General features: G+C 53.5%; 2 protein-coding genes across 12 annotated transcripts in view; one reads left to right on the top strand and one right to left on the bottom strand.

The window, feature by feature from the left end:
• Window positions 1–3106: 3106 nt before the first annotated feature.
• YKT6 (YKT6 v-SNARE homolog) lies at window positions 3107–15336 on the top strand. Of its 2 annotated transcripts, XM_069462759.1 has the most exons (7): window positions 3109–3358; window positions 6458–6540; window positions 8453–8553; window positions 9452–9556; window positions 9890–9955; window positions 12054–12155; window positions 13261–15336. In XM_069462759.1, exons 1-7 carry the CDS (start codon window positions 3255–3257, stop codon window positions 13294–13296), a joined length of 597 nt encoding a protein of 198 aa, XP_069318860.1. In that variant the 5' UTR covers window positions 3109–3254; the 3' UTR covers window positions 13297–15336. The 2 variants fall into 2 exon arrangements, with proteins under 2 accessions (XP_069318861.1, XP_069318860.1); XM_069462760.1 differs by lacking the exon at window positions 12054–12155 and having other exon boundaries at window positions 3107–3358.
• A 2244-nt stretch (window positions 15337–17580) lies between these two features.
• The window catches only part of CAMK2B (calcium/calmodulin dependent protein kinase II beta), a 102976-nt gene continuing 94941 nt past the window's right edge, over window positions 17581–25615 (bottom strand). For 8 of the 10 annotated variants that reach the window (XM_069462138.1, XM_069462140.1, XM_069462141.1 and 5 more), the window contains 3 exons: window positions 21141–21216; window positions 20935–21029; window positions 20440–20672 (listed from right to left, as the gene is read on the bottom strand). In XM_069462138.1, the coding sequence (XP_069318239.1) occupies window positions 20440–20672; window positions 20935–21029; window positions 21141–21216 (404 nt within the window). Of the gene's footprint in view, window positions 18159–20437; window positions 20673–20934; window positions 21030–21140; window positions 21217–25615 lie in introns of those variants that run through there. The other 2 variants (XM_069462137.1, XM_069462143.1) reach the window with 2 other exon arrangements.

Here is a 25615-nt window from a genome sequence, read left to right as displayed (position 1 = left end):
TGCACCTCACTTGCTCTGACGTCTCTGTTCCCTCATAGCTGGTCATAGAGCTTAGTAAACATTTGGTGGCAGACCACATCTGTCTTCCCTGTGGCCTGGAGAACCCAGTGGGAGCCTGGGACGCTTCAGTGAGGGGTTGTGGTAGTAGCAGTATTCCTGGGGCTGGGTCTGCTGATGGCCCTGATTGATGGCATCAAGTCTATACACCTGGAGCTTAGTGACCTACTCAGGCCATGAAGACCTGACCATGTGGAGGGTCCCTTTTAATGCCCCTTTCCCATATGAGCTGTGGAAGCTCATGTTACATTTAGTGTGACAAGAGCCCAGATGCCCTGGCCTTGGCTGACTGGAAGAGGAGGTGCGGGGGTAGGGGCCATTGTGTGGCTGGGCTCCCCACCTGGATGAGGCCTCCTGGGGGTACGGCCTTTGATAGGCTTTTGCCTAGCTCCCTGGGGGTGCTGCCATGCAGACAGGCTGGTACCTTAGGTGAACTAGGCAAGGCTGCAAAGATGGGTGAGTTCCTGCCTTGCCTAGTGGGGCAAACTGGTAGAGTCTGGGCCATTTGCCATGGACAGTGTTACTCCACTTCTGTCTGCAGAGGGGCTTTTCTTCTAATGCTTAAGGGGAGCCTGGACTGGAGAACTGTGACACCCCCACCCCTGTGCATGCTGTGTTCATAGCCTCAGTGTCCTGCCCCTGCAATCTTACCTTTTCCATCCCCACCATTCTGGACTTACAGAATAGTCACAAGAACAGTACAAGGAATTTCTGGATACCCTTCATCCTGATTCCTTAAATTAGATTTACTATATTTGCTTTATCTTTCACATACATGTGTATATCTTAATATATACACGAATGAACCCATTAAGAGTAAGTTACAGATACGATGTCCCTTAACCCCAAATACTTGTGTGTATTTCTTAAAAACAAAGAATTCTCTTACATAACCATACACAGTGATCGAAATCAGGAAATTAAAATGGATACAATAGTATTATCTAGTCTTTTTTAGCTTACTTTCAAATATTCACTTCCAACAGTCTGTAGGACACTTTCAACCCACCATGACTGCTATTCCTTTTTATTATTAATAATAACAATACAATTATCACTGTTCCTTGTTCAACAATGACTAGAGCATGGAATGTACTGTTTTATTGTTCCTAGCAACATGCCTATGGAAAGGGTATTTTTCCAGTTTTCTAGATGAAAAAAAAGGAGACTCAGAGACAGTAATGGTTTGCTCACTTTGGCAGTCCTGGGACTGAATCCAAGTTGGGTGACAGTTGGGATGATGCAGTGGAAGGCAGGTTTTGCTTTTCAGTAAGACAGGTGAGCTTGGGAAGTTTGCAGCCATAATGACTGTGAGGCTTCAGGAGGCTGAGCAAGGCCAGAGGGGAGTGGGGAGCTGCCAGGAGTAGAGCTGCGCTGCTGAGTTTGTTAAGCGTTTCAGTGTTGACATCTGAACCCCTGCTCTGCCGCTTACTACCAATTTCCTTAAACTGAATCTCAGTTTCTATGTCTGTAAGGTGGCAATAATAATATTGTCTTCTGTTTTAGTGAGGATTAAATGAGGTAGCACATGGAAAGTGTTTGGTGTAAGGGAAACTTTGGGATGGCTACTATTATGTGTCAAGTGAATACATTTAAATCTATTTCATCCAAGCACTGTCTTCCTGATCCTTTAGTACAATTTTCAGAGCAGAAGGGAAAACAGGGGCTCCAGAGATTTCCCTCAGAAACTGCTCCCACCTGCCGCCTAGAGGGCAACGATGTCAGTGCACGCAGGAGGGGCCTGGAATGATAGCACCCAGCTACCCAGGCTTGTCAGACTTCTGTGCCCATGTCGGTGGGTGGCTGCGCCTAGCCATGGCCAATGGCTGTTCCTGATGTTTAGCACCAAAATGGAGGAGATGTGGAAAAGCCCTTTCCACTCTCTGTACCTGGAAATACCCAGGGAAGAGGGTCGGTGAGGGAGGTGCTCAGTGGACAGGTGCTGGGAACTTTCTTCTGCCACAGATTGTTTAGAGCAATGGTTCTCTAATCCACTGTTTCCCAGGACACATTTGGAGACATTTTTTATTGCCACAATGGAGGCTGAGTGGATACTGACATCTAGTGAGTACAAGGCCTGAGATGTCACCTACCATTCACAGGGCAGCCCTCACTCCACAACAAAGAACTATCCAACTCAAAATGTCAATAGTGCTGAGGTTGAGAAATTCTGATTTAGAGTAATGTTTAGAGTGATGCTGTTGGTTTTCCAATATATCATCTCTTTCCCATCATCTCAGATCTGGCTGCTTCTAGTATGATATTGTGCGACCTTACTGCCAGCTTCCAAAGACCAAGGTCCTTTCAAGTGTATGAGTCTTGCAAGTTCTTTTCTGATTACACGATACCATTAAATACACAAGAAACAGGCAAGATGCGGCACCCTCGGAGAACTATGCCTCCCTCATTCCATCCATGGACTTGCATTATTATTTCAACAACGCAAGCAAAATGAAGTTTTCCGTGTCCCGTGCACCACACTGCTCCTTGCAATATGGAACTCGATTTCTGTCCCCTTTTGAGGGGAAGAGGCTCTGCTACTTTGTGAGGTCCTAAATCAGTGTTTTCCCCTGCACCCTTGTGCTGAGCGGTCCTGTGTTGCCAGGAAATCGCTTGACACGCGGCAGGAGCAGTCAATAATCTGTCATCAGGAGGCGCTCTTCACATCCCTGAAGGGGCCTCAGGAAGAAAAGATCCCTCCCTCCAGCAGAGTACGGGCCGGGGGGTGTTGCTCTGGGTCTCACTGCCCGAGAGGCAGGTATGAGTTACTCTTGTGGCCCGGAGTGGGGAGTGGGAGCGACCTGGATGGCCCAGCACAGCCCAGAGCGGCCCGGAACGACCCAAAAGGGCCCAGCAACGCCCAGCACGGCACCGTGGGACGTGGCCAAGTCCTCCAGGTGAACCGGGCGGAGTCCGGCTCACGAGCACACGCGGCGCCCTGCCCCTCACTGCGTCGTGTTTCCGGCCGCTCCTTTCTGCATCCGGGGCATGAGAAATCGTTTGCTCTCGGGCGACGGCTCCTGACCGGAACCGGAAGTGGACCTCGAGGCAGGAGGAGGCGGAGGAATCCTGCGGCGGCCCCGTCAGCAGCCGGCTGCTTGGGGCCAGTAGGTGGCGGCGGTGCCGAAGGGCGGCGGCTGCGCTGCTCCTTGCGAGCGGGTCCCGCGACGGGGCGGGCGGCCCAAGGGCTCGGCGTCATGAAGCTGTACTGCCTCAGTGTACTCTACAAAGGCGATCCCAAAGTGGTGCTGCTCAAAGCCGCGTACGACCTGTCTTCCTTCAGCTTCTTCCAGAGGTCCAGGTGAGCGGCGGCAGGCAGGGAGATCGTGGCGGCCAGACGGGAGACCTGGGGTCGGGGGTGTGGGATCAGGGGAGGATTAGGGAGACCCGAAGGCAGGGCAGGGTGGGCAGGGGGAGGCCCAGATCGGAGTCACGGGCCGGATGGAGAGGGGAGGTCCGTGGACAGGGGGGCGGGGCAGGGAGAGCCTGGTGTCTAGGCCTGTACCCGTGCACCGCGGAACGTACCTCTAAGGAATCATCCAACATTCGCTCGTAAAAGGCTGATACTACTACAGAACATCGTCTTGTATTCAGTATTTTTCAGATTTCTGTCGTGTAAAAATTATATGGGCACTTTGAAATAATGCACATTGCCAAGGTTCATGCCCAGATGTTCTGAACTAGTAGGTTGAAGCCTAGAAATCTGTATTTTAAACCAACACTTCTGATCCAATGATTCTGATCCCGGGTGCCACATCTTGAGAGTCACATTTTATTTTCCCATGGGGCTCCTTCCCAAAAATTCGGTATGAAAGATACTGGTATACTCTTTTTATGCGTGAAATCACTGAGGTCCCGAGAGATTATATACCACAACCACCTAGGACTCAAACCCAGATTGTATGCTTTTTAATGGTTGGGAACTACTAGTAGGAGAGGGTTCTTTCTACACTGAAGATTTGGAAGGAAGCATGGAATCTGTAGGGCTTACAGGCTTTTAAATGTTTCTGGGGTGCTTTGATTGCAGGAAGGTATTAGAAGTACCACAGACACTTCCAACTCATTGGTGGGAGGGGTGGGGTGACTCAGGCACAAAAGGAGAAGGACCCTACAGGATCAGTGTCTGTGGTCATCTTGTGTTAAAGTCTTATGGAATCTGCCATTTGGATTCTGTTTTCATTGCTTCAGTGCAACTATTTGTACTTGATGAGAGTTCTTTGCCAGTGACCTGCTGGCTAGATCTATAAAAAATTTTGTTATTTTGTTGAAACTTTCTGCTCCTTTTGGGTTCTTCTTAAAAACTAATTTTTTTAATTGTAAAAATGCACATAAAAATTATCATTTTAACTATTTTTAAGTGTGTAGTTCAGTGGAATTAAATAAATTGATAATGTTGTGCAACCATCACCACCAGTTATTTCCAGAAGTCTTCTCATCTTGTAAAACTGAAACTCTGTGCCCATTAAACACTAACTTCCCATTCCCTCCTCCCCCATCCCCTGGCAACCACCATTCTAATTTGTCTCTATGATTTTAACTATTCGAGGGACTTCATACAAGTGGAATCATGCAGTTTTTTGTCTGTTTGGGACTGGCTTATTTCATTTAGCATAATGTCCTCAAAGTTCATCCATGTTCCACGTATTAGAATTTCCTTCCTTTTTAAGGCAGAATAATATTCTATTGTATGTATACATCATATTTTGGTTATTCACTTATCTGTTGATGGACACTTGGGTTGCTTCCACGTTTTAGTCGTCGTGAATAATATTGCTGCAAACATGATGTACAAATATCTCGACCCTGATTACATTTCTTTTTGGTATACATTCAAAGGTGGAATTGCTTTATCTATGCTCCTTCTTAGAGTTCTTCTTGTTACTTTGCTTTCTTTACCCTGGCCTCTATTCTCTACTCTGTGTTACTGCTTTTCTCAGATGAAACTTTTGGTGCCAACTTGGCTCTGATTTTTTTTTTTTCCTTTTTCCTTTCAATTAATATTGAAGATTCTCATAGTGATGCCACACGTTTAATAATGAAACAAATATTGAAGATTCTCAGAGATTTCACTGTAGGACTTAACCTCATGTGGTTGGGATACCCACACTAGTTTCAGAAAACTAACAGCTATAACACTAAATGGACATCTCTACTAACATCTTTTAAAACAACACATGTTCCAGCTGAGCTTATTTTCCTATAAGACGATCTCACTTCTGTCCTGCCTGCCCCATGATTACCAGACCCCAAGCTTAACACCTTTTGAGTGGTTTCCAGCTTTTTTGGCCTTCAGATACATGCTGTCACAATTAACACAGTTCTTTCTAATTACAGACCTACTTCAAGCGCTGTCTCTTTTTAGTTTTACTGCAAAGGCTTCTCTGTTTGGGGACTTCTTCCCTAAGGAACTATTTTGATCCTATCACTCCCTCAAGATAGTAACAAGTAATACTGTGTGCCAAGCTTTGCACCAAGTATTTTATTAACTCATTTAATTGTCACACGGGTCTTGATTTTATCGATAAGGCACAGCGTAGTAACTGGCTTGAGGTCACATACCTAGCAAGTGGTGGAACTGTGATCCCAGCGTTGGGTCTTCAGTTTTCTATGTGGCTCTGCTAGAGCCTGCTGTGAACTCCAAGGTAAAGACCCTGCTCTGATGGCTCTGGCTGCCCTTTGTATCACATCCCCAGTCAGAGGCTCCTTGTCAGCACCTGGTCCTTTGGCTGGATCATCTAATATGACTATTCCATTCTGGCCAGATCTCTGTGCTGGGCCCATGATGAACCCTTTCCTTCCTTTCAGCCATTGTATGAGCCATTTCCCACTTTCTTGTCTTGGTTAATCTGTTTTCTTCCATTCCTCCCAGAGTACTGGTCCCATGGATGAGCACCAGTAAACCCGAGCCAGCACCCACTGTGGATATTTGTGGCATTGCCAGGGTCCGTCATGTGGCCACAGCCATAATTGGTTGTGCATCTGCCTGACAGTTTTTGCCACTACTGTTTTTGTAGTGCTGTTTTTATTTGTCCTACTTCTTGAAAGTTAACAGGGCCTTGAGAGCAGGAGTTGCCTCCTGCTTCACCATTGTGTCCCAAATCATGCTTTGACCAAAATGTTAAATAGACTGTAGCCCGTAGAAAATTCCCCAGAAGTCTGAAGTGGGTGGTTTTGGTAAGCTAGGTAGCAAACAGATATTGCTTGAATGATGATGATGATTCGTAATTATCTTTATTTGTGTTCATTTACAGAGTGTTTTTTATTTGTTACTAGGGTTGAGAGGGAAAGGAACAAAACCAAGAAGCAATATCTCATTATGTATAAGCTCAGAGGTCACTTTCCATTTGGTTGGGGACAAGGTGACGGGACGAAGGTAATAAATACATATTGTGTTTCTTAGTGTTCAGGAATTCATGAACTTCACAAGTCAACTGATTGTGGAGCGCTCAGCGAAAGGCACCAGATCTTCTGTCAAAGAACAAGGTAAGAGGGCTGTCCAACTTCTGAGTGTGTGCTGGCCTGGCTGTCACACCTCAGGTAGCACACAGCTCTCTCTGCTCTACTGGGACTGCCAGCTTGTTCTCTCTTCCCTCCTTTTCATATTTATGAAGAATTCTGTTCCCACAGTTGAAGTCTAAGCTTCCTGGATAAAAGTGCTCCCAAGCTTAGACTCTCTTAAGATCAGGGTCCACCAACTCTCTTGAAGCAATAAGCAGTGTTCATATTGTATTCCTCCCTTTTCCCCCAGAGTTACAGACCCCTCAAAAAAGGATTTCCAGCTTGCAGTGTTGAGATACTACTGCATTCTGTGCTCCTTAGATTTTTTTTGACCAGGCATCTGAAAACTCATTATCTTTAGTTTTTCATAATTCAGGTTTTGTGTAAGAGTCTTTAGCAATTTATTTTAGAGGTGTATATTATACAAACAGATAAGGAAAGAGTTCAGGAATGAACTTCATCAGATAGAGACAAAGACCATCCTACATGCGCGGACCTTGAGTCACGTGGTGAAGAGTAGCTGAATTGACGATAAAAATGTCACAACACAGGCAGTGTTGCATATACAGGGTGTCCTAAAAGTCACCATACATGGGAAAAATGGGAAATTGTAGCTAAATGTACCTTTATTTACAAAATACTCATTATAAGATTTTACAGAATTTTCCCTTTGTATGGAGACTTTTGGGACACCCTGTATATACTCTATGTGGGATCTCTGTGCTGTTAACCCTACAGAAGTAATTGAATCATGAATATTTCAGTGTTATCGCTTTGTTCTCCCTTAAATGGTGTCTGCCTTTCCAAGTTTATTACTTAAAGACAATTCCTCAGACACTGACCAGCTTCTTAGTTTCTGTGGAGTGTATGCACTTTTACCCCATGTTGAATCTTATTTTTTTGGGAATGGTATATGAAATCTGAGGAACATTGGTGATGACCTCCTGTTGTCCTCCTCCTTGTTCCTATTCTCATTTATCTCTGGCCGTTTTCTGATTTCAGGGGCTCACAGTCTTTCCCTCCTCTTTTATTTGTTTTTCTGTTGTTTAGCGTTGGAATCTTCTGGGTCAGATCCTTAAGGACAAGAAGGTTCTTATTAGTAAGCTGTAATCCTTACATTTCTCTTTCCTTGGGATATGGTTAGCTGTGTCATTTCTGTATCCTTTCGAAGTGATGAAAATGAACAATCCTGTGGATTCTGAATATTTTGCAGAAGCTCTTGTGCAAACTGTACCTTTCAATCCTGTGATGACTTTAGTGCAGTAACACTGAAGACCTCAGCCAGCAGTGACTAATCTTTTTCTAGATTGATCCCTCTCCCCCCAGTCACCAACCCAGCAGGCCAAGCAGGGTTGCTATGATATGGAAGACTGAGGGCCTGGGAGGTAATTTTCTGACTTTTGTCTGCTCTGAAAGGGTTTTTTGTTTGTTTGTTTGTTTTGTTTTGTTTTTTTAAGAAAGTGGAGGCCGCTTGGCTTGTCCAGGCTTCCCTTAGTTTGGGAGTAGCACAGAGCCTTAGAGGGCTGCAAATCCCCAAGATAACAGCCCAGCCTAACCTGAGCTCAAGGTAGTGACTTGGAAATGCTCCCAGGGCCATGTTGCCTTGGTGTGTTTTCTGCACCACTGATGGTTCCTTTTGGCCCTACTTTGCATACTAGGCCTCTGGCCATTTGCTAGTCCTGAAGTAGGTGTTGCACCAAGCTCCCAAGTGTGCTTCCTTGAGCCAAGCTGCACAGTCTCTCCACAAATCTTGATTAGAGCTATTGAGCTTTCAAGTGGCTTCATTTGACCCAAAAGGCAGGAGCCCAACATTGTGATACTTTGATTTTGTGGGATTAAAAAAAAAATCTGAAGCTCTCATGTAAATATCCACATGTCTGATCTGTTGTCTCCTTAGAGTATCTGTGCCATGTGTATGTCCGGAATGACAGTCTTGCGGGTGTGGCCATTGCTGACAATGAATACCCATCCCGGGTGGCCTTTACCTTGCTGGAAAAGGTGAGTTTTTCGTTTGGTTGAGTGGGACTTGGATGATGAGTGTGGCACATCTGTGGACTGGGGCCAGGGGTGACAGCAGTGCCCGAGGAATAGGGATGAAATGTGTCCAAAGTCAAAGTATTTTCAATTCTCCTCACCCCACAAAATCAAGAGAGAATTTGGCATCCCTGCCCAGGTACCTTTTCTGGTGCTGACTTCTATCCTCATCCTATCTGGTTCTAGGCTACTGAGTTGCAGCTTCTCTCCTCTGGGAACAGGGCCCTTGGAGACAGCTGTGCCTTGTGTTCTCACCCCCTGTGCTCCTGCTAGAGGGGTCCCCTCCTGAAGGCCCTCACTCTCACCACGTTGCCTCTTGCAGTTACTGCAGCTCTGTCCATGGTGTTGGTCAGTTGCACCATGGAGCTTGTACCTAAGCATTGTTTATTTTTTTCATGTGGTGCTAATTTTAAACTCCTTGAAAACAGGCTTCAGCATATTCCATAAAGCACTAAACACTTCCAAGCATGTGAAATGTGGTGGTTTCTTAAATCTGGAGGACCTAATTCCCTTTTTGAAAATTGCTTTGAAAGATTAGGGGCCAGTGCTGTTTTTCTTGGACACCTGTAGCTTAAAGTTTGAAATACTTTTATTATTTCCCAGGTGAGGTTCATGTCAGGCTGGGCATACTTCATTTTTGATTTCTAGACTACTTAGGATTTGTTTTAATGATAAGAAAAATGTGGAAAGAACTTTAGCCTAGATTTTCCCCTTGCTATTATATATCCTATTCTTCCCTCCTTCCTGGGCCCTGGGGGGCATGGGAACCTCTTTCAGGGTGAGGTGCTCGGGGTGACATCCTGTTGCTGCAGGCACTGGTGAGTACATGTGGGTGACTTGCTGAGGTGGTTTTGTCTTGCAGGTACTGGATGAATTCTCCAACCAGGTGGACAAGATGGACTGGCCAGTAGGATCCCCTGCCACAATCCATTATGCAGCCCTGGATGGTCACCTCAGTAGATACCAGGTAGGGTTTAAGGAAGTACCATGCAGAGACCATGTGGCCCAGAATCTGTGTGAAACTGAAAAAGTCAACCGCCCTGATAGTTCTGGTCCAATGACTTCTGATGGGTTTTGGTGCCATTGTTCTCTCTTCAGCCTTCTGTTTGAAAATCACAGGGAATCCACCTGCAGACTTGGGAACTCAAGCTCTGGGCAGGCTTTGTGTTTCTCTGTTGGGTGTTTAAACAGACCATGGTTTTTAACCTGTGAAAGTTTGTCCAGCTTCCTCAGTTTTGAGCTTTGTTTCTGTGTCGCCACTCCATTTCTGATTTTGTTCTTATTTTTGGCTCTTTCCTAGAATCCCCGAGAAGCTGACCCCATGAGTAAAGTGCAGGCTGAACTAGACGAGACCAAAATCATTCTGGTAAGCAGGAGAGTGGAGAACAAACCCAAGAACTGGGGCTGGTGGGGAGGCGGGTGAAAGGATTTACCATTGCCCAGGCACACACAGAATTGCTCCTTGTTTTGATAACCACAGCACTCTCTGGGAAATGGGATTGCCCACCCCCCGCTACCAGACATTCAACTGTCCCTTCTTCTGTACCCCTGTTTTGGTTCACAGCACCCACTGTTTGTAGGGGACCAAGGTGGGAACCGGTGGGGCCCTTGAATCTCTCCTCCCCATGGCCACGCCCTGTCTGGGCAGTCCTGGGCTCTGAGGGTCTGGCCTCCGTGGTACTTGATTCCCACCACTGTGCCTATGTTAGGTCAGGTCTCAGAGCCCCCAAAAGGTACCTCCGCTTGCAGTATCCAGGTCAGAGGTGAGCAGAGTGAAGCGCTCTGCATTGACCAAAGGGCAGCCATGTGCTGGCATACAGGCCCAAAGGCCCGTTTGAGAAAAGCTAGAACCGTCCATTTTTATCTGAAGTCTCCTGATTTGTAACTGCTGCTTCAACGTTTTTGTTTTTTTTTTTTAATTCTGCACACGTGTGAAATGTGAACAGCCACCTGTTTTTTGCCTCAGATCTGGCCTTTGTGGTCTTTGCTTCTAACTGGTCCCCTCACCACCTCTAGTCTGTCCACCACGCAGTACCCTTTGATCTGCACTCTTCTCAAAATGCTCTGCTTGCAGGTCCACTCCAGAATAAAGTGCGAACTCCCTGACACAGTCTCATGACTGGGCCCTGTCCTCTCTTACACCCTTTCATGTCACTCTGCTGTCACTGCAGTTTATATGTTTTTCTGACCGGTGTGTGAGCACCTCGGACGTCTTTTCATCCTGTTCACCATGCAGGCCTAGTTTACACCTGTGCGCAGCAGCTGATGGATATATAGAGTGGATGTGAAGCCCGGAAAAAAAGCCACCCCCGGTATAAAGCTTTTCCATCTGCACCAGCGTAGCTCCAGCATACATCAGCGTCTCCTGGGCTTGGACTCGTTGGTCTGGGGTAGAGCCTGGGAGTCTACATTCTATAAAAAGTGTCCCAGAGGCTTCATACATAGATCTCCTGGACTGCACTCTGGATAATGTGGCTTTGGGGTAGAAGTTAGATACGAAAATCTTGCAGCATCTCTCTGTCATTTGTAAGCTCTTGAGCTTTCTTACCACCGTGCGGGGGTGTTTCTCCACGTTTTCTCCTCCTGCTGCTGAGTCTGAGTCTGAGAGTGCTGAGGAGTCTGGGACACCTTCTCTCTCTCTCTCCTCTCCCTGCTGTGGACAGCTGATGGGTCATGTTCACACAGACCCATTGTAGTTGCACTTGCAAAGTCTGGGTTATTGGTGTCTATATCTTTAATCCAGTTACCTTTTATGTTAAAAATGTGAGTGATTCAGCTGTATGTAGGGATAAAGGACATTTTTGCTAATTCTTCATTCTGTACCATTATTACATAGGTGCACAGATACGAAATGGTGTTTCATTGCTAGAGCATACATTGGTCTAGCAGTGGCTGGCTGGGGAGAGACGTGAGCTGCTGCTTCCTTGGGGCCCTGGCAGCAGGGCCTCTCCCTAGAGCCCTCAAAAAAGGGTTGGTGTTTCTGTTTCCTAAGTCGGTTTGTAGTGAAGACATTAGGGTGCAGCCCCTGTAGGGAAACAGGACGTGTTCTGTCCTAGTGCTCTCCGTGGTAATATAACATAATATGAGCCATGTGTTTAACTCTGAATTTTCTGGGAGCCATATTTTAAAATAGTAAAAGGAAAATAGTTGAAATTTACTATTATAATTTATTTTACCCACTATATCTGAATAATAACTTTTCAACATGTAACCAATCTAAAAAGTTACTAGTGAGGCGTTGTGCATACCAAGTCTGAGGGTGAAATCTGGTTTGTTTGCACTTAGAGCACATCTGTTTGGGACAGGAACGGTTCTGGGACTGAGTCCTGATACTTAGTGGTAAAGTTTGTGTGTTGGAGAAGAGGCTAGGGGAGGTGCTCAGCCCTGTGACTGAGTTTCCACTAGCGGTTCATGTCAAGTCACTGAACAGACCAGAGTTCTCTTTTCTCTTTTCTTTTGTCCAGCACAACACCATGGAATCTTTGTTGGAGCGAGGTGAGAAGCTAGATGACTTGGTGTCCAAATCCGAGGTGCTGGGGACACAGTCTAAAGCCTTCTATAAAACTGTGAGTACCCAGTGCCTGCCCGCTCCTGGGTGTTTCCTTCTAGAGAGCAGTCGCAGCTTATTTCTTCTGGCACTCGCCACTGTGAACAGGTCTGTCTCAGCCTGTTTACTCACGGTGGATTGGGGTTTCACTCCCTGTACAGTGAGAGCCTGAGGGGAGCATCCCAGGCCCAGGGTCACGCGAGTGCTGATGGGGCGGAGGCAGGCGGAGGCCTCGTTCCACCCCTGCCTCTGCTCTGCCCATGCCCGAACCCACACTCCCCTCCCCAAGAAGACAGAAGGTTGGTTCAAGTTCTGATCACCAGGGTCTGCCCTTATTCCTTCTGTCTGTTGAGTATTTAGTTATAAGTCCTTCAGATGCCAGCAGTTCAGCCTTTCTGAAGAGGTTCTTAAGCTTTTACTTAATTTCCCTTTCACAGAAGTATTCCATTGTCAAGGAGCCATCCTGCTGACTGCGACTTTTTCTCAGGGCGGTGCTCATGTCTTCCTATGTGGTGAAGGTGGCACTGCTGGCCCACTGTTGGACAGCAGTAGGGACGAGTCTTCTTGATCTGTCCACACACATTTGCTTTCCTGTGCACATTGGAGGGAGGTGGCCAAGTGGGGTTAGCAGGAGAGTCTGGGACCAGAAGGCCAGAGAGAAGGTGGTAACAGTGGTTCCCAGGACCTGAGCAGGCACCACATTCCAAGTGGGGACCACATCTGTTGTCCTCAGGATCGTCCTCTAGGGAGAAACACAACCATGGTGGTCAGATAGTACTATTGGAAGACAAAAGTGGGGGCAAAGTTAAGATACTGAGCCAATCCAGTTTGTGTTATTGGTTCTTTGTATATGGCCTAACAGCAGGAATTTTACTTCCCTTTTGATAGCATTAGTGGGATGTGGAAAAAAATAATAAAGATCCCAGACAGCATTGGAAGCTGTGGCTTACCTGTGTCTGGTGATGTAAACTGCTCTGGACAGCTTCCCTTGAGGCCTTCTTGCCCTCCTCACCCTCCTGCACTGGTCTCTCTGCCTCCTGGGGAGCTCCCTCTGCCACACTGGCCGAGGCTGGGGCTGCCCGGCCTTCCTCAGTCCTCTTCAGCTCCTCTTCGTTTCTTTCAAGGCCCGGAAACAAAACTCCTGCTGTGCAATCATGTGACGCAGCCCGCAGAGGCCCAGTGCTGGAACGTCACCGTCATTCACATCAGAACCGCAGCCCCCAGAAAAGAAGAGACAGCCATAGAAGAGGACCGGGAATGGGGGCAGACTGGCCACTTTTTATTTTGGAGTTTCCGGGAAGAACTGAGGGATGGTGAAAGGGGTGGGGACCATTCAAATTCACGTCTGGTAGTGACTTTTGGAAAGAATTTGAGGCCCCCAAAAGTGTATTTTGGGTAAATGAAACCATAAACTCTCAGTGGCTCCTGTAGATGCTGAAGGGCTCATTCTCAGCTAACCCCAGGAGGGCTCTGTGGGAGGGAGGTCAGAGCCAGCGTTTCTCGATCCTTGATATATTTTATTTGTATTTTATGTGTACATTAATGATATTAACACTCCAGTGAGTGGGGTGGGTGGGGAGGGGAGAGTCCCTAATGCAAGGGCTGGAGTAGGCAGTTTGGAGACCCTTGGGAAAGCCTCTCCTGGGGCCACGGCGGGTGGGGAGGGGTGAGCCCACCGCAGTGGCCCCAGCTGGATCAGTGCTTCAGGCTCGGGGCCTATTTTGGGGGGAAACAGTCACTGGATCTCACAGATTCTGAGACTGTTATTTAGCTTGCCCTTCTGCTAGGATTGGCTTCCTGCTGAGGGCAGAGCCCATCCTGAGCAACTTCCATCAAGTATCACAAAGGTGACTTGTGAGAGTGTTTGGAAGGAGCCGAGACGTGGGCTGGAACATGTGGGTCGTGGTCGTACCAGCACGCGGGCTGGGCACTGAGCCCGGGAGAGTGGGATATTCCTTCAGTGTTCACCTGGAGTGTCCCATCTTCAGAGGAAGATCCAAACACAGGTGCACTTACCTGCCCAGGGTCTGGGGGACAGCTGCCTTGACTTGCGATTTGACTTTGAACATCAAGATCAAAGCAATAGGTGCTGTAGTCTCTCAAAACTGGTTTTTATTTGCCTCTCTGGCTACAAGACTGCCTTGGCAACTGCCTGGGGCCTATACATCTAAACAAGTAGGTCTTTCCCGTGGGCACCAGGGGGAGGTGCCAGCCTGCCCGAGGACTCCCAGAACCCCTCCTGTGGTCTGGCCAGTGCAGGCCTGCCAGTCCCTTCCTGGTCAGAGGTGGCTGCTTGGGTGGTGGAGGCCGAGGGGTTGGTCTAAGCTGGTGCCTGCCCCCAGCAGGAGACCTGCCACAGCCCCAAGGCCCAGTCCTGGAGACAGGCTGGAGCAGCTCAGGAGATGGGCCCAGATGGTCCAGGCCCCTCAGGTCCTAGTGCCATGTTCCAGATTGCCTCTTCATGCCCTACTGTGCCCCCCATATGCACCCCTGGCATCCAGTCCCCATGGAAGCCCCTGCTGGGATGGTGTCATCTATGAGTTTTGAACCATTATGGTCTTGTCTTTGGGAGTCCTGCCTCGAGCTTGCCATTCTGCTGAGAGCTCCCACTGTGCTGACCAGGAGTCCCAGGGGCCCTGAATCCCCAGGGTGGGTGTGGCAAGAAGGTGAGGTCTGCTGAGGGTTCTGAGGACCCCACCCCTGGCTGGTTTACCTGCTGCCACCCTTTTTCTCTGGGTGTTGCTGGCCTTGGCCTACCCTTGAAGGAACCTGTCCATGTCATTTTTCTACTACTATAGACACCCGAAGCCCAGGGCCCACCGAAGGCACAGACCCAGCCTGCTCACTGGTGCCTGAGATGGAGTGGATTGGGCCTGGATCCAAGGGACATGGACAGGGATGAAGCCTTTTCCCCTCCCACACTAGACGCCGCTGGGGAGGAATGGGCTGGAGGTGTGAATTTGGGGAAAGAGGAAGTGAGACCTGGCCTTGATTTCTCCAGGGCCTTGGCCTGCCTGGGCCAGCCCCTGCCTGAGCAGGGCGGGGTGGTGGGTGTGACTCAGGCCCTGTGGTGGACAGAGGGCACACCCTGTGTTCTTCCTGCTCCCTGTTGTGTTTAATGTTAAACCATTTGGCAAGAGTGTATTTTAATAACTGCTGCCTAACTCTTCTGTGTTCTGTTTGAGAGGTTCCTGTCCTGATAAAAGTTGTCCTTTGAAATTCCATAATGGTCCTGTGCTTTGTTTGAGCTTCATGGGGAACCCTTTCCTTACCAAGCCCTGCCCTGGGGAGGGAGGCCTGGTGCTGTGCGCCTGCAGGAGACAAGGTCCACGCTATCCTGGCAGGGCCTGTCCAGGAGAGGTAGCTCCAGGCCTAGCTCTTTAACGTTTCTCATAGACCTTTCTAGCAGGAACCATATTTTTATTTTATTTTATTTTATTTTTATTTTTTGCTATTAACCAGGTGAGGGCGCCCTGCAGTAGAAGCAGCCTCTGAATCCTGTTCCCCTAGGTATTAATAGCTGCAACCAGGAGACCTTCCTGAGAAACTGCCTCTTACCTACAGAGCCTCGAGGGAGGGGCCCTGATCCCACCGTGGGCTTCCCCGTCCCTCACCACTGCCCCCGGGGTTGGTCTGAAACTACCTGGCTTCCTACCAAGCTCGGGTGGAAACTTCAGGAGCAAAGGGGGCTCCACAGGGCACTTGGGGACATTCTGCTCCAAAGCCTACCCCTGCAGGTTCGGAAGTGAACCAGGGGCAGGTCAGACTCCAGTTTCACATCTTGTCCCGAGTTTAGGGAACGCCCAAGGGCATTTAGAGGTCTGCAGCCTCTGCAGCTGGTTTCTGGCTTCATTCCCTCTCTCAGGCGGGCGGGCCTAGAGCTGCTTTCAGTCTGCCTGTGACCCTTTAAGGTGGAGACCTCTCCACAGGGCCCAGGAAGCAGCCTTGAACTGAGTGCGCGGGCTTTGCCTGTTCAGAGGACCCCCTGGAGCTCAGGGGGGTTAAGCCATGCCTTCTTGGGGTGACACGTGGCGCAGAGTTTTGTCCAAAGTAGGTGCTACTTAAAAGTGATGTCCTTTTTGCCTGTAGCACTTGGCCCCGCACAGTGTGGCTTAGCCCTGTGTGCTGTGCCCTAAAACCTCATCAGAGTGGCCCTAACGGCATCTGCAGAGAGGCCTCAGGAATAATGCATGCGTGAGGCTCAGGATCTGCAGCGTGTGGCCTTCCTGAGGGAGGCCTGGCCTGGAAGGCTCCTCTGATTACTGCTGATAGGCGAGTGGAGCCCTAGATACTGTGCCTGGGGACAGACACCACAGCGCTTGTGGGCACTGGCCTAGATTCTTTGCACCCAGTTCCTGAGAGCACCTGCCCAGGTGCAGCCTGTGGGGAATGAGCAGCTGACATCAAGGGCCTCCCGCCGAGCGAAGGTGTCTATAACCAAATGCTCAGGATGGGGGAGGCTGGGACTTTGGCCAGTTCTGGGGATGCTTCAGGCCCCCTCTGCCCATGGTGGATAGGTCCGAGAGGGTGTAGGGGCACCTGTCTTACCAGAAGTTACGTGGACCCAAGAAGCGAGCGTGTTTGGTGTCTGGGATATTTGGTGTTTTGAAGCCCATGCTTCTGTGTCAGGAACATGCAGCAGGAGGGCCTGGGATGCAAGCACGGAGGGGAGGCCACACTCTGAGCAGGTTGCCATGGAGACACGAGGGTGCACCTAGGGGGCCAGCAGGGGCCACCCAGGCTGTCTGGGAGGGACAAGGGCATTGAGGCTGCAGAAAGGCCAGCAAAGCACAGGCGGGCTCAGTTGCTCTCCTGGGCTGGGCCTGGCACCTCGTGTCCCCTGTCCCTGCCCCAGACCTCTGCCCTGGGCTCCAGGTTGTGTGGTCTCCATAAACAGCCTTTTAACCCTGGTGGCAGCTGCCTGCCACGTCATCTTTGCATCTCGCCTGCATCTGAGGTCTGAGTCTGACATCCTGTGGCCCGTGTGCCACCTGCCTGCATAATGTACAGGAGCAGGGCCTGGCACCATGGGCACCGTGTGTCCTCAGCACCCAGAACAGCCAACGTGGTGGCGGAGGAGGTGTGAAGGGAGAAAGCAGGATGGACAGAGTCTTGGGGCCTTCCCTTCTCATCTTTAGAGGCCACTGGGCTGGCTGGAGAGGTTGGGGCCTTGGGGGTTGGGGGCCAGTTTCAGTTCTGGTGAGGACTTCAGAGGACCAGAGGAGGTGCTGGCGACTACTAGTGAAGCTACGATCCAGGACTAGAGGCACCCCACCCTGGGTGCACCGTCCACCCTAGAGGGGCTTGGGAACGTCTGGGCTGGCTCAGGGTTCCATGTCCCCCACCGTCAGAGGAGGGAGGAGGGGCCTGAGCCGGGCCAGGGACCAGGCTTGAGTCTGTGTCGAAGGGTCCCGGCATAAAGCACCCAGGTGCACTTGAAGCAGTTTGTCCTGTTTTTCTTTTATTTGCAGTTTCCCGAGACAGAACAAAATAATTTTTGTACACTTACAAGGCTCAGAAAGAAAAGACAATGAAACTCAGCAAAAAGAGAGAAAAGGGAAGGCCAGCCAGCACCGTGGGCAGCTGACCCCTGCAGCACTGGCCGGCAGGCCACTGCCACCACACCGCGGACACCTAGCTAGCAGAGCGGCTGTGGCTTGCTCTTTAGGGGTCATGCAAAAGAATTATCCCCCAGAAAAAAAAAATCCCCAAATTATCCCAGACAGGCAGCTCCGTGGAGATGACAAGGTGAAGGGGAGAGGACGGGAGGTGGCCCTAGGACGCCAGGGTGGCCGGCCGCTGGGCCACACACTGTCCATGGCAAGCCCTGCCGCTGTCCTGTGGCCCAGGGAGCCACTGGTGCGGAGCCCAGCAGATGTTTACCCTGTGTCCGTGGATAGGGGCAGCTGTCCTGGGCACAGCGAGGACGGAGATGGTGTCCACTCTGAGTGTTCGTTGGTGGACAGTCCCTTTGGAATTTAGGATCCTGCGTCCCGTTCCCCACTCCGTGCCCCTCCCTTGGCTTGATTTGTGGGGGAAGATAAAGAAAATCCATGTTGAAAACGACGTGAATGGAGGTGGGCAAGTGTTGGGTGGGAACCCGAACCTCTTCAGTCAAGGCTCCTGACCGACCCACCCAACCTGGCTTCAGAGCTGCCCCCTGAAGCCCACCTGCCCGCGGGCTCACTCTGTCCCCGAGCCTTCCCGGGGTGCCCACATCACAAGGGGCTGGGGGGTCCCACCCTGCAGTAAGCCCAGGCAGTGATGCGCGGAGCACAAGGTTGGCCCCTGGAGGCAGCACTGTCGTCCCTGTGGGACCTTCCTCTCCATCCTCTGGGTCCTGGGCCCTGTGCCCACCTGCTTCTGCCCCCAGCCTGCCTCCTCTCCATGGCCGTCTCCCTGGCTGCCTGCAAGGTGCCCTCACACACACGGCAGCCCTGCCAAGGGCGAGGGCCAGGGAGCCGGCCCGCACAACTGAAGCCGGCACGCCCAACACTGGCCCGGCAGCCCTGCCACCCTCGTGCCTCCCACGTGCCCTGGGCTTGCGCCTGCTGTGGCTCTTGCTCCCTCTGCTCCTGGCTCAGACACCAAAAATGCTCCCCCTTCAGCAAACACCTGCCTGGACCCGTCTCAGCCCAGAAGCCCTGACAGCCACCACCTTCTGACCCCTCTCTGCCACTTGCTTCATCACCTGACCAAACCCAGAGCCCCCGGCTCCCCGAACATCCCCAGACATGTGGCCTCCTCCCCGCCCACCTCGGGGCTCAGGACCTGAGGAAGGCCCGCAGTCCTTTGTAAAAAGTCCGCTCCCAGCCGCACAGGGAGAAGCCGCATGGGCTGGGGGGGGGGGGGGGTGGCGGGCAGAAGGAGATGGGGTCAGGAGCTGCAGGGAAGGGACAGGTGTCCCAAACAGGAGGGAGGCCAGCCCAGGCCGAGTCCCCTCTCCATGCCGGGCCTGCTGGAGCTGCAGCCAACGGTGCTATCTCTTGCCAGGCGGAGGCCTGAAGCTAAGGTATGTCCTTTTCGCACCTCACTCCCCCAAAAGGGCCAGAGCTGGAGCCCTGGGTCCGTGGGGGCATCTCTGATGGCCTTGGGGATAGGACTCTAGTCTCCTTGACACTCCAGGGGGCGAAGGGCTGGCCTAGGCTCTGCTGCGGGCTGTCCATGCTGGGTACATGGCGACGCCGGGCACGGGGAGCCCACACCCAGCCCCTCGGGGATGAAAGGAAGGGAAGGGAAGGGAAAGCAGGAATGACAGCAACTCTCAGGCACGACTAGCAGGAAGGGGGCAGCCCAGCGGGCCCCCACAGCCCCTCCCCAAAAGACAGCTGACGGTCACCACAGCCAGCGAGCACACCACGTGGAGCCCATGCGTTGGCGGGAGGATGCAGACGCCTTAGGTGTGGGGTGTGTGCGTTACCTACAAACTAACACCGTTCAGCACGCGACAGGGGCCTGGCGGACAAGTTCACGTCCCAGCTGGTGCCCCAGAGGCCAGGAGCATGGACGGACACACGTGGAGCGGGTGGGGAGTGGCCCCACGAATGCCAGTGATTTTTACAGCTTTTTCCTTTCCTTAGTTTTTTCATTTTCATTTCATCCGACGTCAATTTTTGTGTGTGTGTGTGGTTGTCGTTGTCGTCATCTTGTTTTTAAAAACAAATCACATCTGGTCTTGTTTTTCTGCAGACACAGGCACCAGGGGAGGGGACGAGGCAGACACAAACATGCGACAGGCAGGCCGTGTGCCCAAGGGCAGCCGGGCTCCAAACACCAACTCTGTCCGGTGAAACCAGCTCTGAAACGGGGCGGGCAGGTGGGCCGTCAGCAGCCCCTCTCCCCGCATGCCCAGGCTCTGCCCCTGACCAGGCACTGCGGGAGTAAAGCGAACCAGGTCCGGAGAAGGGCCTGCTCAGGAGAGGGGACTCAAGGTGCCCGACCCAACTACTACCTGCCTGTAGAACCGGGCTTTGGCCCCCTGCACCCACTGCCCGGGGAGCCCCATCCTGGGCGCTAACAGTTCCAGCAAACAGGGCATGGTGCCAGGGCTGTGCGGCCCAGGACCCAGCCACCTGTGACCCACCCAGCTTTGGCCAGCACGTGCAGCCCGTGTCTTCATCAGCCCCCCATCCTCTGGGGAGGACGCCACACCCAGCCTGCTGTCATCCCTAATGTGACTTCATTCCTGTGGCCTCACCCAACAGCTCCAGGGTCCCCAGGAGAAGGCTCTGCCCCAGGCTGCCCCTCCCCCTGGCCTCCCCCGCCGCACCCCTCAGGGGCTCTCTGGGCCAGGGCGCTCACCTTCACTGCAGCGGGGCCACGGGTGCGCCCGAGCAGTGGAAGTGCACATTCTGCCACTTGCCGTCACGGCGGTGCCACACACGGGTCTCCTCGGACTGGCTGGTGCGGGGCCGGCCCTGCCCGTCGATGTACTGTGTGAGGCGGATGTAGGCGATGCAGGCGGCATCCTCCCCGATGACGTGCACGTGCGGGTTCAGGATGGTCGTGTGGATCGGCTTGCTGTTCTTGGCCAGCACTGCAGACAGCGGGCGGGCGGGGGCTCGGGCACTGCGGCCACCCACGTGCCTGCCCTTCACCGCACCAGCCCACCCTTTCCTGTCCTGGTGCTGCCCTGTGGGGGAGGGCTCGGCTCTCCTGGGAGTGGCACAGGCCCCCCAAGAGTATGAGTTGGGGGGCTGGGTATGCCCTGGCGGGCACTGACACAGGGGGTACCAGCAAGGGTCTGGCCACCCCTGGGCACAGGGGGACAGGGCTTCCATGTCCCCTCCCTCACTCACAGTTCTCGAAGTAGAATCTGTGGAAGTCCATCCCTTCAACCAGGTTGCCCAGAGCTTCGGGCTCAAATGAGGTCAGGCCTGGATCGCAGATTTTCCTGGGGGACAAATCCAAGTGAGGAGGGGCCCCTGTGGACTCCTGACTCAGAACAGAGCCCCCCAGGGTCCTATATTCTCGTCCTGCACAGCCCCCCACCCTGGAGACTCACGCATAGGCTTCGAAGTCGCCGTTGTTGACAGCCTCGATGAGCTGCTCCGTGGTCTTGATGATCTCCTGTTTCCGGGCTGTGGGGAGACAGGGCCCGGCCCGGTGACCACTGGCGCTGGCCCATCCCACCCCTGGACACCCCTAACACAGCCCAGGTAGGGCCTGGGGGACCAGGAGCTGCAGGCGGCACCCGCCCTGCCTACACCCTCCAGAAGGGACCCTCTCGGGCCCTGGCACCTGGTGCCCAAGCTGTTCAGCTCGCAGCACCCCCTCCACGGTCACCAAGGGCTTCCTCATTTCTCAGTGTGACAGCTTCTATCGTATTTTTCTTAAATAAAATGCTTTTAAATGACAGAAACTTTCCATCCACATGACAAAATGCCTGGAAAATGCAGAAAGGGAAAAAAAGCCTGACCACAACCCCCCCACCCCACGGTCACCCTCCTGTCCTCATGTGTGCTGTGCCCCTTGGCCCACCGGGCCTTGCCCTGGGCTTCCCTGTAGCTTGGACACCACGACCAGCTCCTGGCTCCATCCTCCCGCTGTGCTCTCTTCACTTAGCGCTTCCTTCATCCAACTGCCCTGCGGCTGCTGGGCCCGGCACCAGGTGAGGAAGGCCCTGACCCGGGCAGCAAGGCCAAGAAAGCAGCAGGGAGCGGGTGGACATGGTGGTGGCTGCAGGGGGGTCCCCTGGAGCAGTCAGGGGCAAAGGCTGAGGAGCCAGATGGTCTAGGGCGGGGGGTGCCGGGAGGCAGGAACAGTGAGCCCAGTCTCTGGTTACCGCCTTCCCTGTGGGCCCCACCTGCTGGCAGCCCCCCATCCCAGTGTTCTCCGAGCCCCCTGCGCCCTGCCCGCCACCGGCTTCCAGATGCCCTGCGCTGGTCCTGACCAGCAGCCCCCTTTCTGCTTTGACCACAATTGATTTCCTTTTTCAAACATTCGAAACAAGCAGGGTGAATCATATGACCCACGACTTGCTGATTCAAATCTTAATGTTTTTCATATCCACTTTAGACATTGTTTAAAGAAATGAAGCGTTACGTGTGTCACTGGAGATGCCTGCATCCTCTTCCACCCTGGGCTTCGCTCCCTCTCCCCGAGACGAGCACTGCCCTGAGTGAGGTCCCCGCACGCGCACCTGCCCCCGCACGCGCACCTGCCCCCGCACGCGCACCTGCACCCCGCACGCGCACCTGCACCCCGCACGCGCACCTGCCCCCGCACGCGCACCTGCACCCCGCACGCGCACCTGCCCCCGCACGCGCACCTGCACCCCGCACGCGCACCTGCCCCCGCACGCGCACCTGCCCCCGCACGCGCACCTGCACCCCGCACGCGCACCTGCACCCCGCACGCGCACCTGCCCCCGCACGCGCACCTGCACCCCGCACGCGCACCTGCACCCCGCACGCGCACCTGCCCCCGCACGCGCACCTGCACCCCGCACGCGCACCTGCCCCCGCACGCGCACCTGCACCCCGCACGCGCACCTGCCCCCGCACGCACACGCTCACCTATATGCACTAGTGACGTCGCGACTTCTTACAGTAACTCGCCCTGGTGAAAACGCAGACCCCCAGAGGCGCCCTGGGGGCAGGCTCCCGGGAACCCTCCCCACGTGCGTCCCCCAAACCACTACAGGCAGCGGCCACCAGCCCTCCGCTCCCAGACGGGCCGCCATGAGCGTTTCCACTCTGCAGCTGCGAGTGCGGCCTCGACGGGCCACAGAGGGGGGACTGCTGGCCCTCGAAGTGTGTGAGCTTTGTTCTGAAGCCGCCCTGTGGCACGGCTGCCTGTCACTCTCCCCCAGCACCTCCAGGGCCTCTGGGAGCTCGCCCTACCCAGGTGGCAGGTGGACTGAGTCCACAGCAGAAGGTGCTGCAGGGCCAGCTGTGCCCATGCGTGTGCTGGGTGTGAGGGGCACCCGTGTCTGCCTGGGAACACCTGTGCGGGGGGAGGTGCGCCGCCCTGCTGCACAGTGATGGCAAGAGGAGCCCAATGGCACCTCTGAGAAGTTGAGTACACAGATGCACACATTCACACATGTGAGTAACGCGTGTGTACGTGTGTGCTTGTGCATCATGTGCACATGGAAATATGCACGTGTACTTGTGCAAAAGAGCACGCACATGTTCATGCAGGCACGTGTGTGTACCTGAGCATGTGTGTGCGTGTGTGGGTGCGTGTGCACTTCTGGACTGCCCTGTCTTCAAAGACCCTCTCCTGACCCAGCTGCACTTCTGCTGCCATCCTGTTTGTTTCTTGCCTAATTTTGTTCCAGACCATGACAGTTTGCTCTCAGGACAGCCTTGCTGCAGAAGCCCCCACCCACCTGGTCGACCCTGGAAAGCTGGCCTTCAAGAAGGTGGACTGAAGGTTCCAGAAGCCCCTTCCCCTCCTGCTCATGCTAAGGCCACCATAAGTCCTGTTGAGCTCTGGGAGGGCACCTGGGCTGTGTCCCAACACATGAATGGCTATTCCGTCCTTGCCTTCTTGACGCTGGGGCAGGAGCATGTGACAGTTCAAGTCCCACACCAGCCCTGCTGCTATGTCCCTGCCCCGTCCCTGCCTCCTCTCTGCCCTGATCACGTCGAGGGAGAAGTCTGTGGTGTCTACGTGTCCCAAACACCCCCTGACGCTTGTTAATCCCCTTTTTAACAGACCGAGCGAGCTGCCCCTCCCCCTCCACAGGAGGCCAGCGCAGCAGCAGCAGCAGCTGGAACTGAGTGACATGACTTTGTTTCCAGCCTACTTTGATTCTACAGTCACCTTATACCTGTGGTAAGTGAAAGGAATCTTCCATTTAATGAAGTAATATGGAGTGCTTTTACGACAACTGTAATTTAAAAAAATAGGAGTCAGTGTGAAGAGAAAGTATGGAGTGAACAGACGAGGAGATACGTGGGCAGAGCTCCGATTAAAGGTGGTGACCATGTGCCGAAGTGTGGGACGCAGGTCTGCTGTGGGAGCCACCCGCCGCCCTGCAGCCCGGGAAGCTGAGGCTGCCCGCAAGCAGGGCCCGGATGCCTCCCAACCTGCAGAGGGGCCGCTGCCCAGACCCCCGTGGGACCCAGCCCCAACTCTGTCTCCCCAAATAGCACATGGGCACTTCTGTGTCCTCAGAGTCCGGGCCCATGAAGGGCACGACACATGACTGGGGAGGGGCGGCACGAAGGGTCACCCTGGTGGTGAAGCCTGTTAGCTGAGGACAAGCTGCACCAGGCGACACTAGGGACAAAGCTGAGGGCGTAGCAGGGGCTGGCCTGGGAGGGTGACCAGAGGTGAACCTGTGCTTCATGCTGCTCCCGGCTCCCTCAGCCTGAGCCAACAGGCCCAAGGAGGCCCAAAGTGTCTGGGTGGGGCCAGAGCAGGTTCTGACCCTGGCCTGGACTCCTGGCACCCCAGGCTGGCCCCAGGCCCTGTCCCTCAGAGCCAGAGGTGCTGCGGGAGGGGGCCAGCTGCGGGGGATCAGCCTGGATTGTGCATAATCCCCGATTAGGGAGCTCAGGGCCTGGGGCATGCGGAGCCCTGGAAGGGGGAGGAGCCTGGGCCTGGGCCAGAGGCCCCCTGGCCTATTTACACAGCTGGTGGGCACCTTCCTGAGAAAGGAGGGGACCGTGACTGGCCTGCAGGATGGCCAGGAGCCAGCCACGTGCCATCTGGCCCTGCTGCGCCTAGACCAGTGCCCCTGGACTCTTCTTCCTCCTGAGTTCCACGGGACATTCTGCCCAGCCCTTGCCCAGCCTGCTCACGGCCCCTCCCTGTGCCCCGACACCCAGCCGAGCTCAGGACAGACCCTGAAGGGGCAGGTGGGTGCCATGGCTCCGAGGGTAAGCCGGGGCTGCTGCTCCCTGACCTGGACACTCAGTGCCCATCACAAGCCCTGTCCTCCGAGCACCCACCCCGGGCTACTGCACAGACCTGGAGGACAGCTCGTAGTCCTGGCCAGGGTCACAAGGATGTAATGGGTGATGTTTCAGGCTGCCCCCTTGGGCACACCTCTCCACTTCTGCAAGGGCAGTGAGGCCACTTAAAATCAGATGACTCGCTGCAGAAACTGGCTGGGGCAGGGGGTGGTTCTGACCATTCCCAGAGGCTCCACCCCAGCCATACAGCGTCCCCTCCCTGTCCCTCCCTCTGCTCAGGCGCCCCCACCCCATCACCATCAAGAACCTGGTCTCTCACCTAAGCTGCTCATCTCCAATCCCCTCAACCCACCCTGCTGGGGTCCTCAAGCTGACCACAGAATGCTCTGGGGGTCAGTGCCCTCCAGGGGCTGCCCTATGCCCTCCTGGGCCGCCTGGGGTGGATCAGTGCCCCTTTAGCCTGCAGGCTGTGTACCCCAACCCTCTCGAGCCACGGCTCCTGTGGCTTCACTCTCCCAGCCCCGGCCCGGGCACCTGCAGCAGCCCCCCAGGCCTGGGCTGCAGAGGAGATGGGGGTGGGCAAACCCACCTGTCCCCGAGGTACTCACCC

Source organism: Eulemur rufifrons, chromosome 29 (genome assembly GCF_041146395.1).
Source record: "Eulemur rufifrons isolate Redbay chromosome 29, OSU_ERuf_1, whole genome shotgun sequence".
Taxonomy (NCBI): domain Eukaryota; kingdom Metazoa; phylum Chordata; class Mammalia; order Primates; family Lemuridae; genus Eulemur; species Eulemur rufifrons.
This window is presented reverse-complemented; position numbering and strand designations above follow the sequence as displayed.